The sequence below is a fragment of the Pleurodeles waltl genome, chromosome 1_1 (assembly GCF_031143425.1).
Source record: "Pleurodeles waltl isolate 20211129_DDA chromosome 1_1, aPleWal1.hap1.20221129, whole genome shotgun sequence".
Classification (NCBI taxonomy): Eukaryota; Metazoa; Chordata; class Amphibia; order Caudata; family Salamandridae; genus Pleurodeles; species Pleurodeles waltl.
The window spans coordinates 314052322-314073121 of NC_090436.1; the positions used below are offsets into that span (position 1 = coordinate 314052322).

Sequence of the window (20800 nt, forward strand, 5' to 3'; positions counted from 1 at the left end):
GGTATTTTTAAAACTGGTCTGTTTAAATACAGAACTTTAAAGGTGCCTGCCTGAGGTTATCTGCTGAACTAGTTTGTTTTTCCTTTTAAAAAATAGCTAATTCATCATTAAAACATTAAACACAAGGAACTATTTTTATTTAATGCTAGTCCCTTCAGGTCATTTTTACAGTAAATAAGGATCCCTAACATATGATTTAATATACTAAAGCATTCACGGGGGAGCAGAGTGGATTGTTTAGAACTTTAATGAATATTCACACAGTGAGGAACTAGGATTACTTGCAAACCTTTCAAAAATCTTGCCACAACAGGCGAGTTAAAGAAGGCGCATTCAGCAAACAAAAAAAGCCGAAAGAGCAGACAAATAGCCCTTCACAGTGCCCAAAGCAAGCCCTTGGTAGGGCTGGAACAAAACAAAACTTTACCAAGTCACAAATTTATCCTAAAGACTGGCGTACACCAATTTTGTTTAGGAATGCCTTGTCACAAAAGGATGAAGGTCGAAAGAAGTCAACTCCCGCCACTCAATTCCAGCAATGAGTATGCAAATTGTGCAGGCCAGGGTGCAGGACCCTGCCCTCCTGCTGCGACAAAACATTGTATTGAAGCTGCAGCTTGATCAGAGGACAGATGCTCATGCCTAATGCTCAGGAGTTCCAAGTACCATACTATCCTGGCCCCATCTGGCACCACCAGGATGATTGTTGCTCGGTTATTCCTGATGATCGTCAGAGTTAGTGGCAGGAGAGGCAGCAGAGGGTGGCGTACAGGAGTCCAGAGTTGCACTCTAGACAAAAAGTCTCAGACAGAAAACTGCCTTGAAAACTCCAACATGCAAAAGTGGTAACACAGGACATTGTTGCGGTGGTGAAGAGACCAAGCCACTGTTCGCTCAACTTACAGATGCCCTGTGCCACCTCTAGGTGCAACTGCCATTCGTAATCTGCCAATTATTGGTAGCTGCATTTGTCCACTATGGATTTTAGAGATCCTGTCAGGTCGTTTAACACCAAGGAAATTCCCTGGGGGTCCAGCCATTTCCGGAAGTGCAGAACCTCCTGGCACATAACCCAAGACAACACCCCACCCTGCTTGTTGCAGTACCACATGGAGGTGGTGGTGTCTGTGAGCACCTTTCTCGAATGATGGACAGGAAGGTCGTCTAAGAAAAAGGAAACTGATGTGGAGTTGAGTCTCTGGCAGAAACAAACTCATTTGATTTCCACCTCTCTCAGCTGGCCTCCCCAACCCTAGAATTGATGCAGCCATGACTGTTGGCTCTGGGTGGGGTAAGGAGAGAGGACCGCCACTGACCAATCACAGTCCAGCAGCTACCACTGCAGGTCTTTTGCAGCCTCCTCTGAAATCTGGATACAACCCGACAGAGTCCTCTGTCGTGCCCACTGGGATTGAGGTCCCGCTGCAGAACTCAAATGCCAGCTGGTATGTTTGGCCAGCATGAAGCAGGTCTGAGACTGCAGTCTCAGTAGGAGCAGTAGGGGCCTATTGCTCCTACTGAGACAGCAGGGCACAAACATTTTCTGTTAGATAGTATAACATGCTTTTATGCTGAGACTGTAAGCCTTGTTCAGAATGAGTCTATCAAGACTTCAGTTACTAAAATTGTTGGATTCAGTCCCTTGAGGTTTGGGTCAGAACTGACTGTGATGCTGTGTTAGTAGGCCAACAATCCCAGAAGCCTCCAAATCATCCGCACAAAGATCCAGGACAAAGGCTGAAACATCAGGCTCACAGCCCGAATGTTCTTGACTCTCTGCTCTTTTAGAGGCATTAAGAGCACTGTATACAGAGTGACTCCAAACAAAGTGAGTGTTGGTAAAGTGGTCAAGCGTGACTTCAGTATGTTGATAGTGAACCTCAATGATGTTAAAAGGTGTGTTGTCATCTGAAGGTGGTTGATGACTGCCTGTGTCGAGATGGTAGGTCCTGTTCCTTCCACGAGTATGGGGAAAAGGTGTTTCTCCATAGACTACACACCACTGCTACCAATCACTTGTCTAACCACAGTCTGATATAACTGGTCAGTAGTCACCCTCTATCATACTGGTGAAGTCTAGGCTCTACAGTTAAATGTCATACAAAATCATGAAGCACCACTCCAATGAAAATACATGGTGAAGTGTCCGCCATCGAGAAACTTATGGTCATGCAGGAAAATGACCAGGAAAAGGCAGTACAGTTTTGTTAGGCCATGCCGAGAGAGATTTAACAGCTGCTGCCACCCAAAGATTTTTTGTGGACAGAAACAGTAGTTCCTTTGCCGCAATGGACATGTGAAATCAGAGCGGTTCCCAAGGTTAGAGGTGGAACACAAGCCTTTCCTGGTCCTTTTGTTTGGTTATGCTCTCAGCTCAGAGGGAACAGAGCTGAGCTACCTACAGAAAATAAAACATTGTTACCCCTGTAACAATTGGTTTGCAGCTTTTAGTGCTATTGATTCAAATTCTTTGAACACTCCGGCCATCACGTCTTGGGCATTACAAATTGTCTTTGTTTGAAGAGGAGATTTTGGTTTCGAGGTGACTTGTGATCCTTCCTCAAACCCACAATGCACCAGGGCATACACCATTTCAAATGTTTTCCCATATGAGTAGCAGAAAATGTGTACTGTGTAGCGATACAGGACAGTCTGTGTACTGCTGTACTGTGAAAGTGACTTGGTAGGTATTTTACCATTTCAAAGATTATTCCCTGAGCTTGCGTACTGGGATAGTGGAAACTTACAGCACTACAAGATGCAAACCAATTGCAATAGATAAGCAATGTTCCTGTTTTGCAGCATGTACTTCTGTAGGTCACATGATTTGCACAGACTGAAAAACAGTGCCCGGCTTCATAAAGGGGGAAATTGCAAGCAGTAGTGCAACATATCTGGAATAAAGTTTTAACAAAGGTTTGCCCAACATGTGCATCCTGGCAGGTAAGAATGTTCAAACAATAATGCTTTGTGAAAGCAAAGTGTGTAGGCCAAATGTCTGCAAGTGGAATGCTGTCAAGGAAAGTCATAGCAGGTACCCTTTTGCATGTAGAATGTGCCCTAGGCAAAGAACGAAGTGTGCGCTTGGCTTTGGCATAACACACTTGGATGTCCCGGACCCTCCATCTTGCAAGGCCCAACATAAAAAGGGTTCCTTTGGCAAAAGCTAAAAATAGTTGCTTTTTCTTTGAATGGACTTACTATAGTTAATGACACATATAAAGGCTCTTTTGATATCTAAAGCGTGCAAGACCTGCAACTGATAGTAGTTTGGGGAAAGAAAACTGGCAAGCCATTTATTTGGTTAACATGGAATTGGACGACTACCAGAATTGGACAACAATCTTAGACACAAAAAAAAACATAATTTCTTCTGGTAGCAACCTACTCTTAAAGCACCTAATGAAATGTTCCACCCACCGTTAGGACTTTCACTACACTAAATTTAAGCAAGAGTGACTGTATGAAGAAAGCTACTTTCCACAAGACAAACGGTAGTGGACAAGAAAGTAACAGTTCAAAAGGGGATAACATGCGCCAGGTGAGAACAGCATTAGGATCCCATAAAGGGAAAGGTGGTGCTTTTGGTGGGATAACTTTTCAGACCCTCCATGAATGCCTTCACAACAGAAGCTTTAAATAAAGACTAGTGTGGTCTATTCTGCATTCTACAACAGCCAAACGTCCCCCTAATAGAGGTGTGGGTGAAACCTGAACTCCGCAGATGTGGCCAACAGCAGATAATGTTCTGTACTGAAGCCCGCCGGGGTCTACTGCTCCTACTGAGACAGCAGGGCACAGACATTTTCCATTTGACAGTGTAACATGCTTTTATGGTGAGATTGAAGCAGGCTCCTTCTGAACGAGTCTTGCAAACTCCAAAACTTCAGTTGATAAAATTGTTAGATTCAGTCCCTTGCGGTTTGGGTGTCAGAAATGACTGTGGTGCTGTGCCAGTAGATCAGTATACAGGGGGACATTATTGTGTAGATGAACTGACATGTCTAACACATTATGGAGAACCTCACCCAGATGTGACCAACCCGAATGAGCCTCAAGGATGCCTGCCTACCTACCTTTCCGGTCTACATACAGAATCAATGGTAAGGGAGGAAAGGTGTAGGCAATCCCCCTGACCAGCTGATCTGCAGAGCATTCCTTACTGACTGCGTGTGAAGGTACTTGGAGGTGAAGTATGGGCATTCTGTGTTTTCTGAGGTGGTCAAAAGATAGACAGTGGAAGTCCCCCTTTGCTGAAAATACTAATGATGTACTAGGGAGTTCATCTCCCAAGCATTTATGAGTTGATGCGTCTGCTTAGCAGGTCCACAAAGGCCTTGTCCACTTGCGCTAGGACAAACAATTGATGAAGAATGGCCCAAGGTCATATTGTCTGAGATGATGAAGACAGCAGGGGGTGAGTGTGCAACTCCCTGTTTTCGATCTAGTACATGATAGTCATGGTGTGTCTAACCATGAACACTGTCTTTTTGTAAATCGTAGTGTAAAGTGCTCATAGTGATAGCTGTACTGCCATCAGCTGCATATGATTTATGCACAGCTCCTGTTGGGGAGACCCCAGTGCCCTGAATGGGAGGTTGTCCAAATGGACTCCTCACCCCGTCAAAGAGGCATATGTTGTAACGGTCACCCGCAACTAAGGGTTGAGAAACTACCTGCCAATTAACCAATTTTTGTACTTCTACCATTTAATTTGTGATGAATTTTGGGGCTTTACCAACACTAAATCCTCTCACTACACATTCGCTTATGACCATTGTCTGGCCAGATATTGGTGTAGCAGGTGTACATGTAAACAAGCATTTGGAATGATCACAATGCAATGCAAGAAACCATCAACTGTTCTAGTTTGCTGAGCATTCTCACTACCAAAGACTGCGAGGTCTGGTAAAGAGGAAGTAGGCTTTCAGCGGCCAACACGATCTGCTTCATGGTTTAGGTGTTGCCTGTGTCTGTGTTCAGCATGGCCCCCAAGAGAGGCTCAATTTGCTGAGAAGGTAAGTGTGACTTTTTTGGCATTTACTGGGAAGCCTGAGAAAAGCAACACTAATTATTGAGTGTAGTCTAGGCATTGCTGTCGGTTGTAGCTCTTATAAGCTAGTCCTCCAGATAAGGAAATATATGAACAGAGCTGTCATAGAAGCAAGAAATTAGTTGTGTAACTCCAGTTCTTCAGGGTTGGTATATTTCATGTACAGCGGCGTAGCTTGGTCAATAATATTTGGGAGGTGTGAGCTTCAGATTTCCCAACAATCATGCTGCTGTATGCTGTTAAAATACATTATACAACGAGCAGGGCCCATGTGAGGTACTAAGGGTGCAGGAAAGCACTGTTTTTGGCATGGTTAGCCCCCATTTTTTACCTGGTATCTGATGTAATTGTGACTGAATGTGCACTGGGTTCTGTCTAACCAGGTCCCCAGTGCCAGATCTCTTTCCTCTAAAAACTGCTGTTGTTTCCCTGATTGGCAAAACCCTTAGCACCCTCTGTAAGTCCCCAGTAAATGGTACCCCTGGTACTTCGGGCCTGGGGTACAAAAGAGGGTCCCCTAAGGGCTGCACATGAATTGTGCCACCCTAATGGACCCATCACCAAGTACATAACAGGCAGCCCTTGGCTTATCAGAGAGGAGTGTTAGACATCTGCAAACACACTCACAGTCAATAAATGAGACACGACTCACTAAGGAGCGGCACACCAATTTATAAAAAAATAAGATTTATCTTTATATATGTTTTGGCACCAGAATCAGTCAGATAAGGTAAGTATGTTCTGTAAGAAGGAAAATGTTACTTACCAGAAGACATCTGTTCGTGGCATGTAGTGCTGTAGATTTACATGCTGTGCATAAGCTCGCCATCTAGTGTTGGGTTCGGAGTGGTACAAAAGTTGTTCAGTTTTCCTGAACTGTTTGGCTCTGTCTATATGATACATAAGAGCCCTTTTAACATCAAGTTTGTAGAGCCCTTTCCACCACAGATTCCGGTTGGGTAAAGAAAACTGGTAGTTCTATTGACTGAGTGATATGAAACTGGGAAACTAACTTTGGAAGGAATCTTGGATTAGTTTGAAGAACTACTTTTTCTTTTTTAATCTGGAAGAAAGGTTCTTCCAGGGTTAAAGCATGGAGCTCAATGACACGTCTAAAGGAAGTGGTAGCAACCAGAAAAGCTACCTTCCATGATAGGAATTGTAAAGGACAGGAATGTAATGGCTCAAAAGGGGTACCCATGAGCCTTGCGAGAACAATTTTAAGGTTCCAGGATGGTGCCGGAGGTGGAATGCCTCAAGTCCTATCAAAAATGCTTTAATGACTAGAATCCTAAATAAAGACGTATGCTGTCTATTTTGAAGATATGCAAATATAGCTGCCAGATGAAGTCGAATGGAAGTGTAAGTGAATTAGCTTTTTGTAAATGCACGAAGTACCAAACAATCTGTTACACAGTTGGTTTTGAGAGTGCCAATGTTTTTTAGTTGGCAGTAGAAGATAAAGCATTTCTACTTTGCTGCATAACATTGTCTAGTTGTGGGTCTACGTGCTTCTTTAAGAATGTCCATACATTCTTGCAGTAGTTGTAAATAACCAAATTCTATGACCTCAGGAGCCATACTGCCAGGTTGTGAGAGTTGGGGCTGGATATCTTATTTGTCCTTGATTTTGTGTAAGAAAGTCTTGCCTCTTGGGGAGCTTCTGGTGTGGAACTAACGAGTTTCAGAAGTGTTGTGAACCACAGCTGACATGCCCATGTGGGAGCTACAAGAATCATGGTAAGGGATGATTGTTTGAGTTTCCGTACAAGAAAAGAAATGAATGGGAAAGGTCAAAAAGCTTAACCAAATATCCCTGACCACCTCATCCATGGAGCATTGCCTTTGGACTGAGGGTAAGGGTACCTGGATGTGAAGTTTTGGCATTTTGAATTTTGCACGGTGGCGAATAAGTCTATTTGAAGTGTTCCCCACTTTTGAAAATACTGTTGGAGGACCTGCGGATGGAGTTCCCATTCGTGGACTTGTTGCTGCATCATGCCGAGTAGGTCTGCAAACTGATTGTCCGTTCCTGGGAGATACTATGCCACTATGTGAACGTGGTGATAATTTGCCCATTTCCATATTGTCTGTGCACGATGTAATAGCTGAGATGAACGTGTAACCCCCTCTTCCCATACTCTCCCCGCTAACCCCCCCCGTTTTTTAAGATAGTACATGGCAGTCATGTTGTCTGTACGTACTAGCACTACTTTTCATTGCAAGTGTGAAAGGAATGCCTTCATTGCTATGTAGGCTGTGTGCAATTCCAGGTGATTCATGTCTAAGGACTGTTGAGTAATATTCCATGGGCCTTGCACTTGTGAGGTTGTGGAGATGAGTTCCCCAAACGGTCTGTGATGCGCTTGAAGAGAGAATAATTTGAGGCACACGGTTCAAAAAGGGCCACCCTTTCACAAGGTTTGTGGTATTCCAACATTGCAAAACGCGATAAGCTTGCCGGTCCAATAACACTAGATCTTCCAGTTGACCATGTGCCTGAGACCATTTACAATAGAGACACTGTTAAAGGGGACCGGACGCATGTGAAGTCGGGCGTGAGGTACAATGGCTATATAGGAGGCAATCATCCCTAGCAGGCGCATGAAAGTCCCCACTGTGTATGAATGGTTTTCTATTAACTAAGAAATTAATGAGTGAAACGTTTGAACACTGGCTAAGTTGGGGAATGCTAGCCCTAACTGTGTATTGAGAACCGCACTTAGATAAGGTTGTATTTGAAGCGGTTGGAGATGGGATTTGAGATAATTTACTGTGAATCTTAGAATGTGTAGGAGAACGATTGGGAGTTGAGTGTGATGTTGACATTGTTGTAAGGTGCTGGCTCTGATAAGCCAGTTGTCCACGTAAGGGAAGACATGAATGTGTTGTCTCCCCAGGTGTGCGGCAGCTACTGTGAGACAACTTGGTGAATACTCGGAGCGGTTGTGACCCCAAAGGGAAAGACCTTGAACTGGTAATGTTTTCCTTCCACCACAAATCTGAGGCATTTGTGGTTTGCTGGCTGAATGGGAAAGTGAAAGTAAGCATATGTTAGAACTAAGCTTGTCATAAAGTTGCCTTGTTGGAGAAGGGAAATTAAATCTTACAGAGTGACCATATGGAAATGCTCTGAAAGCAGTGGTTTGAGAGCCTGAGATTTAGATTTGGCCTAAGTGAACCGTCTTTTTTGGGTACAAAAAAGTACAGGGAATATACTCCTAAACCTTGATGTTTAATGGGACTGGCTCTATGGCCCGTTTTAGGAGAAGAGATTGTACTTCCTCTGTGAGAAGAGTGAGATGTTCTTGTGAAAGTCTCAGTGTGAGGGGGTATATTTGGTGGAGTGGAAATGAGCTCCAGACAAAAACCATTTTGGACAATTGAAAGAACCCACTAGTTGGTGGTGGTATCTGACCACTGTGGGTAGAAATGTTGAAGTCTTCCCCCTACAGGAGTGGTGTGTGGCAGTGGAAGCTGGAGGCAGTCCCTGTTTGGCAGTGGATGCCTTTCCTCTACCTTTATTACTGTTACCTCTGTAGGAACCTCTATGAAATCCCCTTGTGTAGGATTGAGAGGCTTTTGCGGTTTCGTTATTTATTTATTCATTTATTTATTTATTATTTTTTCTTTAATGTTGTATCGACTTGTGTACCGAAAAGATGCCCCTTATCGAAGGGCATGTTTAAGACTGCCAGCTGAATTTTCGGCTTAAATTCAGAGCATCTAAGACAAGCTAGCATCTAATAATGACGCTGGTATTAAGGCTGCATGCAGCTGTATCAGGAGCATCAAAGGCGCACCTGATGAAATCGTTTGTGAAGGTCAGCCCTTCTGCCACAAATTCACAACCCCTTTTTTGATGCTCTTAAGAGAGATACTAACGAGCTCTTACAGGGCATCCAAGTGTGCCCTGTCACACCCTCAGCGGCACAGGGACGGCCGGGTGCAGTGTGCAAAGCAGGCGTCGAGTTTCAGATAGGAAACAATGGAGGGACCCGCGGTGCAGGCAATTGGGGGGGGGCTTCTTGGGACAGCCACCACTTGGGCTAGACAGGGGGGGGGGGGGGGGAGAGATTTGGTAACTCCTGCACTGAGGTTCGGTTCCTTCAGGACCTGGGGGCTGTGGGTACAGTGCTGGTTCCAGCCGTCGGGTCCCTTGTTACAGGCAGTCGCGGTCAGGGGGAGCCTCTAGATTCTCTCTGCAGGCGTCGCTGTGGGGCCTCAGGGGGGTAGTCTTGGGCTACTCCCGGAGTCGCAGTCGCCGGGGAGTCCTCCCTGTGGTGTTTGTTCTCTGGATCTCGAGCCGGGGTCGTCAGGTGCACAGTGGGAAGTCTCACGCTTCCGACGGGAAACATGAAGTCTTTAAAAGTTGCTTCTTTGTTGCAAAGAAGTTGCTGTTGTTGAGCAGAGCCGCTGCTCACTGGAGTTTCTTGGTCCTTTAGTCCAGGGCAGTCCTCTGAGGCTTCAGAGGTCGCTGGTCCCTGTCAGATGCGCCGCTGGTTGTAGGTTTTCGAGTCAGGAGACCGTCTGGTAGGGCTGGGGCCAAAGCAGTTGTCGTCTTCTGTCTTCTCTGCAGGCTTGTAGGTCAACAGTCCTTCTCGTTTCTTCAGGTTGCAGGAATCTGATTTCCTGGGTTCTGGGGTGCCCCTAAATACTAGATTTAGGGGTGTGTTTAGGTCTGGGAGGGCAGTAGCCAATGGCTACAGTCCTGGAGGGTGGCTACACCCTCTTTGTGCCTCCTCCCTTTGGGGAGGGGGGCACATCCCTAATCCTATTGGGGGAATCATCCAAAACTAAGATGGAGGATTTCTAAAGGCAGGGGTCACCTCAGCTCAGGACACCTTAGGGGCTGTCCTGACTGGTGGGTGACTCCTCGTTTTCTCATTATCTCCTCCAGCCTTGCCACCAAATGTGGGGGCAAGTGGCCAGAGGGGCGGGCATCTCCACTAGCTGGGATGCCCTGGGGCGCTGAAACAAACGGGGTGAGCCTTTGAGGCTCACCGCCAGGTGTTACAGTTCCTGCAATGGGAGGTGTGAAGCACCTCCACCCAGTACAGGCTTTGTTCCTGGCCACAGAGTGGCAAAGGCACTCCCCCCATGTGGCCAGCAACATGTCTGGTGTGTGACAGGCTGGCAGAAACTGGTCAGCCTACACTAGAAGTCGGATTGGTATTCAGGGGGCATCTCTAAGATGCCCTCTGGGTGTATGTTACAATAAATTGCACACTGGCATCATTGTGTTGAGAAAAATGCCATAGATGCACCTTTTTTTCTAGTGGAGTGGAGTCCACTTGACTATTCATCTAGCCATAGGTGCTTTAGATATAGGCTCTCCTTTATGTGGCAAGGAGAAAGACACAAAGTTGTTTTGTTTCCCTCAACTCTTTTGTTCTACCAAAACAATACATAAGAGCAGTTTTAACATCGAGTATGTAGAGCTCTTTCTGCCACAAACTGGTTGTGGAAAGAAAACTGGTAATTATATTCTCTGGTTGATATGGAATTGTGCAACTACTTTTGGAAGGAATTTTTGATTTGTTCTTCACACTTTTTTTTGTATGAATTTGAAAGGATGGTTCTTCCAAAGTTAAAACTTGAAGCTCCCTGACACATCTAAGGGAAGTGATTGTGACTAAAAAAAATCTACTTTCCATGAGAGGAATTGTAGAGAACAGGAGTGAAGTGGCTCAAAAGGTGGAGACATAAGCCTTGTGAGCACAATGTTAAGATTCCAAGATGGAACTGGAGGAATTTTTGGAGGAGTGATTCTTTTGAGTCCTTCCATAATGCTTTGATAACTGGAATTCTGAACAAAGAAATATGCTGTTTTGAAGATATGCAGCTATGGCTGCTAAATGTTTAACGAATTATGTGTAAGCTAGACTTGCGTTTTGTAAATATAGCAAACAACATACAATGTCTTGAACTGTTAGCTTGAGAGGGTCAATGTTTTTGTGTTTGACAATAGGAAACAAAATATTTCCATTTTGCTGCATAACTGACTAGCTGTGGGTTTGAGTGCTTGTCTAAGAATATCCATACATTCCTGTGGTCATTGTAAATAACTAAATTCTATGACCTCAGGAGTCATAGCGCTAGGTTGACCGATCTGGGATTTGGATGTCTGATTTGACCCTGTCTTTGTGTCAGAAGGTCTGTTGGGAAGCTTTTGATGTGGAACAACTGAGAGTTCTAAAAGTGCTGTGAACCATGGTTGGCGTGCCCTTGAGGAACTAGGAACCCCAAAAGTTAAGTACCAGGGTCCCCCCTCCAGCGACCAAGAGAGGAGAGGCAAGTATCTGGTTTTCCCCAAACCCAACTGGAGGCATTTGGGAAAGGATTGTGCAAGACCCAGACAAGACTAAGAACCCAAAGGTGGATCCCGACAGAAGAGGACCTGCAAAGGAAAGGGACCAAGTCCATTTCGTGATGGAGTGTCCAGTTGTGGCAAGAGCCACTACCCACCCTTCTGTGGATGCAGACCAGGTCAATGGTGGACGAAGATAGTCAGCAGTGCAGCACAGTAGCAGAAGAGGAGTTCCAGAAGTGATGTACCACGTCAGCAGTCGTGATGCAGTCGGTCAGTGGTGCTTGAAAACCACCAACAAGCCTTGGCAAATGCAAGAGTCCGAGAAGAAGGTTTTGCAAGGCTGAAGAAGACCAGCAAGGTCCAGGGGTCTCAACCCAAGGATGGAAGTCCGGGGTGACCCTCAGCAGCTGGGAGAGTCACAAGAAGAGGAGGCAGCCCCCCCCACAGGCGAAGCACAGGCAGCAGACACAGGAGTCGCAGTAAGGCCCACTTAGCACACCTGAAGAGGAGTCCCACAATGCTGGAGCAGCAGGCAGGAGACTGTGCTTTGCAGAAAGGAGTGCTGGGGCTACACGGAGCCTTAAGATCCTTGGAGGAGGAACAAACAAGCCTTGGTAGCTGCAAAAGTCGTAGTTCACAGGGTATTGTCCTGCAAGGGCTTACCGTCTCTCAAGTTGGTGTCACTCCCCTTTCCATTGTCCAGTGGTGCGCCAGCACAGGGCCTGGGGGTCAATGGACTGGTGCAAAGTGGTTTATGCAAGGAGGGCACCAAGCATACTGGTGGCTTGAGGAGGCTGCCTCACACAAACCATGTAACACCTATTTCCAAGAGAGAGGGTGTTACCTCTCTGTCCCACAGGAAATCCTTTGTTCTGCCTTACTCTGCCTGAGCTGGTGAAGCAGCAGGAGGGCAGAAACCTGTCAGAGGGGTGGCAGCAGCGTAGGTTGCCTGGAAAACACCAGAAGACTAGTTGGAGCAATGCTGGGGATTCTCTCAGGAGCACCGAGTGTGCATGGAATCATACAACCAATACTGGCAACAGTATTAGGGTATGATTCCAACAAGTTTCATACCAAACATGCCAAGGTTCGGAGTTCCCATTATGTAGCTGGATATAGGTAGTGACCTGTTTCCAGTGCACGGGTAAAATGGCTTCCCCGCACTTACAAAGTCTAGTGTAATAGAGCCTGAGTTTGTAGGGGCACCTCTACTCATGCAGGGGTGCCCTCACACACAGGTACCTGCACTCTGCCCTCTGGGCTAGGAGAGCCTACCATAGGGGTGACTTACAGTGATCTGGTGCAGTGACCTGCAGTGAAAGGGTTCAATGGCAGGCTTGCAGACACATTTTGCATGGGCATCCATGGGTGGCATAATACAGGCTGCAGCCCATGAGAACCCCTGGTGCCCCAATGACCTGGGTACCTAGGTACTATATGCTATGGACTTACATGGGGGCACCAGTATGCCAGGAGAACATGCCACAAACAGATGTACACTGGGTAAGTGACATTTTCAGTTCGATGGCATGTGCAGCTGCAAATACACATGCTGTGCATTGACTACAAAGCAGTTTGTCCTCCCATAAATTAGCGGTGGTTAGCCTGTAGGAGTTGAAGTTGTTTGAAATAATGTTCTTAGAACAGCTTGACCTACTGTGGCTCCTTGTTGTCATAATACTTCTACACAGTAGTGTTTAGTGAATGTATGTGGTGTTGACCATGTAGCTGCTTTACATATTTCAGCCATTGGTATATTCCCTAAAAAAACAATGTTGCACCTTTCTTTCGTGTAGAATGTGCTTTGGGAGTAACTAAAAGCTGTCTTTTTGCTTTGATATAGCATGTTTGGATGCACCTTACAATCCATCTTGCTAAACCTTGTTTTGATATGATTGCCTGTATGTGGTTTTTGGAAAGCTACAAATAGTAGTTTAGTCTTTCTAAATGGTTTAGTTCTGTCTATACAGCACATTAAAGCTCTTTTGATGTTTAATGTATGTAGAGCTCTTTCTGCCACAGAATCTGGCTGTGGGAAGAAGACTGGCAGTGCCACTGTTTGATTTATATGAAATGGTGATACAACTTCTGGTAGAAACTTTGGATTTGTTCTTAGTACTTGGAAGAAAGGTTCCTCAAGAGTAAAGGCTTGGATTTCACTTACTTCTTGAAGAAGAAATTGCCACTAGGAAGTCAACTTGACACGAGTGCATAGGCTCAAATGGTGGTCCCATAAGTCTTGTAAGCACTATATTTAGATTGCAAGATGGAACTGGTGGTGTTCTGGGTGGAATAATGCGTTTTAAGCCTTCCATGAAAGCTCTAATGACAGGAACTCTAAATAAAGAGCTATGTTCAAAGGTGGTGAACTGGGTGGTGTGAACCCCAAAGGAGGAGGAGAATATGCTGGTAGAGGAGTATGTTGTGGAGAGGGTTGAGTAAGAAAAGGAGTCTTCTTTTGTAGCCTTTTTTTTGGAGGCAGAGAGGAATCAAGAACCTCTTGGAAAGTCAGTTTCCTCTCTAAAGGGGGGAGGAGGTGATGTTATAATTCTCCCTGTTCCCTGTTGTATTTGAAGTTGGCGCTGACGAACGTCCATAACTTCTACAATTTGTTCCACAGGTGAAAGGGGGGTGGTTAGATACTGTCCAGAATCGCTGAAAGTCCAAGCACCATGTATCTTCGGTCATGCTGGAGCCGAAGTAGAAGTGCTGGAGGTCGATGCCGAAGATTCCCCTTTGGCTTTTTTCGATGCCAAGATGGAAGGCGGGGCATCAGAATGAGCTTCTTGGATCAGACTGTGGTTAAAAGGCAGTGGCGGACCGGTGACCTCTTTCAATGTTGTTTAGGTCGATAGTGAAGGAGTCTTTTTATTCATGGTTTGCGCAGACTGCAACAGTTGACTTTCGATGTCTGATTATACATCAGAGTCAGAGTCTTGAATGGAGAAGGCCTCGTCCTGCTCCAACTCTTCTTGTGCATGCTCCTCGCAGAAGATGTCTGGTGTGTCATCTGGTGTTCGAGACGCCATTTCCATCCGACAAGCTGTTTGATCTTTAAGTGTCTCTTGATCGAAAGAAACATGCTTCGCAGGTCGGCTTGTTGTGGTCAGGGGAGAGGCAAATTACACACCTGGTGGTGGTGGTCAGTGTGTGGAAATTTGGAGTAGCATTGAGAGCAAAACCGAAGAGGGCCCGAGAGGGCTGTGTCCACCCCAAAGGGCTGAAATTTTATTTAGGGTGTAAAATGGAACCGAAAGATAAAGTCTGGAATAATATGTGATCGAAACAATACCAACAATAGAAAGACGGAAAGAATACAGTTTTGGACTGTATGGAGCAGAGAACTCTGAACGAGAGGAACACACGTCCGAACCCGAAGGTAGAGAAAAACAAAGGACTCGATGCCCATGCACACTATCACCAACGGGAGTCACTTGATCCCGTGACTCGAAAACATTCTTTACAGAAAAACAAGTTGTACCATTCTGAACCTATCACTAGATGGCGAGCTTATGCACAGCATGTGTATCTATAGCCACACTTACCATCTAACAAATCTTTACAGTTTAAAAAAGCTGAGAGTGCAATTCTTAAAAGCTGCAATGTTATCCTATGGAGGAAAACTAAATGAGGCAAACAGGTATATTACAGGGACTTATGGGACCAATCTTCAGGACTTAAGGTAGGTACTGGGCACACGGTGTGAAGCCTCAGTGGGGAAACCCACAATAAAATGTCTCTGGAGGGGCTAGGGACCACACTGGCACTGTTGGCCCAGTTCGACTCTGGCAGGGGAGGGGGACTAGGGTGCAGTCCGGCAGCGGTTTTGGCAGTCTGGAGTCCTCTTCAGTAGTTCTTGGGTGCCTGCAAGAATTCAGCAGAGCAGCTCCGCTACTCCACAGAAGTTCCCTTGTGCTGGTGCCAGGGGCTCCCCTAAACACTGAATTTAGGGGCGTTTCGGGTAGTGCAGGGTAGACTTCAATGGGCTACTTAACCCTGGGGTCACTACACCCCCCTATATGACCACTTCATTTGGGAGGTGGGCATAATTCTGTCCCAGAGTTCCTAGTTCTGCCAACATCAAGATGGCAGAGTTTTAAGTGTTGTGTCATGCAGCTCACCTTAGTAGTGGGACTGACCTGAGGGATGGACACACCTTCCTGACTACTAAATTTCCTGCATGTCCAGGGCATAAATTGGGGGGGGGGAGTCGGCATCCTCTCCTTTGAGGGAAGCCAGAACTACAAACCAAGGGCAGCCCCCTACCTTGGAATGCAGATTCACAGGTCATCCTGTTGGAAGTAGTGTCCTAACACCCCTCCCAGAGCAGACTGTTTCTATCCGCCTGAGAGCAAAGGCTCTCAACCCTGGGAGTCAGAAACGTGTCTGGTGGTGGCAGGCCAGTTAGAACTGAGTGGGCACAATACATGCTGCAGCCCTTGGGGACTCTCTTTCATAGCCATGCACTAGGTACCAGGGGTACCATTTGCTAGGGACTTATAGGGATGCCAAAGGTATGGTCAACTGAGGAACAACTGTACAGTTTTAGGGAAAGAGATCTGGCACTGTGACATGTTTAGCAGGAACCCAGTGTATGTTGAGTCACAAATGCATCAATTACCAGGCAAATAGTGGGGGTGATATGTCAGAAAGGGGCACTTTCCTACAATGAACAGTATAAGAACAGTCTCTCCTGGCTGAAGGTTTCACTGGGGGCTCTGGATATGGTTCCTCTCTGAAGTCTGAGTCATCAGGGAAAAACATATTTTGGACTCTGTTCTCTCTGGCCTGCCCTCTCTCTGTCATAGTCTGTCTTCTAAATGTCTTTGACACTGGGCTCAGTCAATGGCTCAGGATAGCTTAAGCTATTATTGTAGTACATTGACCGATATTCCCTCTAGCAACTGATGGTGTTCTTATTCCTAAAGGCCTGCCAGAACATATAGTTTGATTCAGTGAGGTTGATTCCGAAGCAGTCAACAGTTATAGAGTGTGTCTATTAAGAGATGATTCTGGTGCTTTGAGTCAAACGAGTGGATACTGAGCACGACTGTCCTCAAGCTCCAATAAAGAACGTCCAAATTCAGTGGAATTTTTACTCTTGTGCATTGTGAGTTTCAGGTAGGGATCAGGAGTAACTTTGAAGCAGAAACCTCTACTTCAAAGAACAACAACTTGCAATGTTGGCGTCCAACACTAGATGTGGAATGTGCCTAGAATGTGATCTACTGTTGCACATGCTGCAAACAAATTTTCACCAGACATGTGGCAAGGAAGATCATCGTGCCTTAACAATTTACCAATTAAGTAACACCAATCAACTGTGCTCACAGCAATTGTGAGAAAGCATTTCGCTAGATTAGATTTGAACTCTTAATAGAGTAATAAATACCTGTTAAATCGTTCGTAGTTATAGAACTCAGGATGCTGAGTTGTGGGTCAGGAATGTTTTCAGTTCTGCTGTTGGGATTTAAGGCTGACGAATGTTCTGCTACTCCAAGAGCTTCCGCTTCATCTACTAAACGATCCATGTAATCCCTAGAAAGAACAAATGTAAACTTATCTAGGGAAACTCAACAGATTCAGAATAGCAAGCAGTTAATGTATTTGTATACTTTCTAGTATTATCACAAACAGCGGATGGTGGGTAGAAGAAACAAGTTACTTACCTGTAACTGTTGTTTTCCAGTATTGGAAACTTTTATAGATTCACATGCTTGAATCATTCCCCGTCGTTGAGATGGAAATCCCCGGTGGAATAGAAAAGAATCATACTTAATAGCATATAAAGCTCAGAGGCAGTAGACCTCTTAATTTTATAACATCTCAGTAATTTTATAAAAAAGGACCAAACTTAAGAGACAACCAATCAGCTCTCACCACCCTCTAGAACCCTCCTGTGAGGAGATGATTTCCCTCAGATTTTCCAAGCACAAGTGCAATAATGGATCTAGGACTGAGGAAAAATGAAGGTGAGCTCCACAGGGGAGGAAGGGTGGGTTGCATGTGAATCTATAAAAGTTTCCGATACTGGAGAAATACAGTTACAGGTAAGTAACTAGTTTCTTACTCCAGTACTGGAACTTTCATAGGTTCACATGCTTGAATCAGAATAGTAAGCAGCGGATAACACATTTTCGTCCTATAGATAGCAGCATAGTACTCAAATGCGAACTGGCATGATAATATGTACATACACTCCTTCCTATTATCTACAGCATTATTATAAAGAAAATGTGATATAAGAGAAAACAAGAGGATGGAGGGAAATAACGATTTAGCTCACCTTCATTGAAACAGGTTTTGAAGGACAGCTTGACCAACGGCTGCATCCCGAAGTGACTTCATGTCCAAGAAGTAATGCTGCATTAAAGTGCGAGTTGTCCTCCATCTTGCAGCACAACAGATGTCTTTAATTGATACACCAGCAAACAGCGCACAGGACAGACATAGCTCTGGTAGAATGCGCCCTTACGCTTGTGTGCAATGGTCTTCCTGCTTTCTAACGGCAGAATATGATTTAGTCTTTATTCCATCGGGATATAGTCTGTTTCATTACACAGTGACTTTTTCTAGCGGCACTGAATGCTACAAATAACCGAGTGGACGGTCTGAAAGATTTTGTTCTGTCCAGATAGAATTTTATGCATCTTTTAAGGTCGAGTGAAAGGAGAGTTCTTTCTGCAGCAGTTTGCGGGTTCGGGAAGAAAGTTTTGAGCACCACCGGCTCGTTGATGTGAAACTCCGAAGGCACTTTAGGAACGAATTTAGGATTGGTGCACAGGATGACTCTAGCCTGTCTGAACTACAGAAAAGGTTCTTGTATAGTGAAAGCTTGAATTTCACTAACTCTGCGCGCCGAAGAAAGGGTGAGAAGGAGAGCCACTTTCCAAGTGAGGTACTTGATGTCCGCCCTGTGAATAGGCTCAAAAGGTTCCTTCATAAGCTGGCCAAGGACGATGTTAAGTTGCCATGCCGGCGGCAGAGCCTTTACTGGAGGAAAAGATCTAAAAGACCTTTCAGAAATTGCTTTACCAATCTGAGAGAGCATAAGGATGGTTTTGCCTGGTACTCTTCTGTATCTGGAGATGGCAGCTAAATGGACTCTGGGGAATGGGCTAGACAGGAACGTGCCAGCTGTAAGAAATATGGCAACACTGCCTCCTGTGTCGTCGGAGAGAGGGTGCATATTTTGGGTTTCACACCATACACAAAATCATTTCCATTTTAGTCGGTAAGATTTGTTAGTGCTAGCTGCACGTGCGTTAGTTAGCACTTCGCTGCACTCAGACGGTAGATCTAGAAGGCTGAATTCATTGTACTCAGGAGCCATGCGTGCAAACAGAGACTTGGGGTCCGGGCGCCTCACTTGCCCCCGATTGATGGTAAGCAGCTCTGGGATTGGTCAGAGTCTGATGGATGTAGAGGCCGACCGGAGAAGCAACTCCGTGTACCACGGTTGATGCGGCCACGCTGGAGCTATGAGGATCAGATGGCAGGATTCAGACTTCATCTTCCTGATCACCCAGAGAAATCAGAGGAAAAGCCTAGGCTAGATCCCTGACCATGCGATTGAAAATGCATCCCCCCATGATCCCTGCTGGTGATGCCAACTTGCATAATGTTGGCATTTGGCGTTTCGGGAGGATGCAAATAGGTCCAGAATCAGTTTTACCCACTGGTCGAATATTTGATCTAGCGTTCTCTGGTCTATTTCCCACTCGTGGGAGGACCTCGCCAATCTGCTTAGCGAATCCGTGATGGTATTCTGTAGGCCTGAGACATGCTCTGCAGTTATGTGTATTGAGTGGTGAATGCAACATTTCCAGATGGTTTGTGCTTCTCGAGAGAGTATGTGAGAAAGTGTTCCTCCCTGCTTGTTTAAGTAGTGCATTGTGGTGGTATTGTCTGTCCTGACGAGTACTGCTGATCCTCGTATCCTTAGAAGGAAGGCTTGCAAGGCATAATAGACTGCTCTCAGCTCGAGAAGATTAATGTGGAACAAACGGTGAGAGGGTGGCTACTTGCCGCTGACCCGAAGGTCCTGCAAGCATGTGCCCCATCCTGTGAGCGATGCATCCGTAGTTACAATCATTGGAGGACCTGAGTCCTTTGGAAATGTTCTTAGGATTCGTCCACCACCCCAGAGAATAGACCATGCGCAAGTTACGAGGATGGTATCCTCAAAGGCTCACCGTGCTTGCATCCACTGCCTGTCCAGTTCTTCCTGAATTGGGCAAATTCGCAGGCGGCAGAATGGAATGAGGCTTATACATGACAACATCATGCCCAGCAAGGACTTGTACTGCCGAACTGAAAGACATCTTTTTATTTGGACGCGCCTTGCCAGCTGTATTAGCCTTGTTTGTTGGTCCGGTGCTGGATCGGCTTTGGATCATTGTGTGTCTAAGACAGCCCCTAGGAAGGCTAATGGGGTCGATGGCTGTAGGAACGATTTTTCTTTGTTGGGCGTAAGGCCTAATTCCTTGAAAAGGCGCAGTCGCCTTGACTGAGTTTTCTACTGACTGGACATCTGGAGCTTTTACCAACCAGTCGTCGAGGTAAGGAAAAACCTGGTGATTGTTTCTCCTTAGGTAGGCCGCCACTGTAGCTAGACATTTGGTGAAGATTCGTGGTGCTGAATGTAGGCCAAAGGGAAGGACCTTGAACTGGAAATGTTTGCCGTTGACCGCAAACCTCAGGTAATTTCTGTAGAGCTGATGAATGGAAATGTGAAAGTACGTGTCCTGAAGGCCCAGAGAGGCCATGTAGTCTGCTCTGTTCGGAAGCTGGAGGACGTCTTGTAGGGTGACCATCCGAAATGTTTGCTTCTTGAGGTACTTGTTTAGCTCCCTTAAGTCCAGGATTGGCCTCCATAGGCAAGACTTTTTTCGGATGAGAAAGAAGCAGGAGTTAAAACCCTTTGGGAATGCGGAACAGACTCTATAGCCCCTTTCTTCAGCATGGCTATTACCTCCAAGCGGAGTAGACTAAGGTGTTTTTGACAAATCTGGGGTGGAGGCATCGAAGGGGGGATCTGGGTGGATTCCAACAGGTGTCCAAAGCGGATGACATCCAGCACCCACTTGTCTTTGGTTATTTGTTGCCAGCGTTGGATATGATGTTTTAGAATTCCGTGATAAACTGAGGGAGGAGAGTGTATAGGACCTGTTGTTAGTCATTGTCTACGTGCGGATTCTTTAGGTTGACGCCCCTGTTTGCTCTTGTGGTAGGGCCTAGTATATGCTGTGGAAGGTGGTTGCCTCGGATGGCATTGTGTCCTAGAAGGCTGAAACGTGGAAGAATAGGATGGGTACCTATATTGTTGGTATCCCCCACGAAAGGAAGGTTGACCTCTGCCCCTAGCACCACGAAAGGGCACTTGTCTGTAATGCAGAGTGCTTAAGGATTTAGCTGTTTTCATGTCCGACTTG

General features: G+C 45.7%; 1 protein-coding gene across 9 annotated transcripts in view; it reads right to left on the minus strand.

Annotated features, from left to right (window-relative positions):
• The window catches only part of MIER3 (MIER family member 3), a 262722-nt gene that overhangs the window by 4154 nt on the left and 237768 nt on the right, over positions 1–20800 (minus strand). For all 9 annotated transcript variants that reach the window (XM_069222367.1, XM_069222376.1, XM_069222395.1 and 6 more), the window contains one exon: positions 16759–16904. In XM_069222367.1, coding sequence (XP_069078468.1) covers positions 16759–16904 — 146 coding nt within the window. The remainder of the gene's footprint in view (positions 1–16758; positions 16905–20800) is intronic.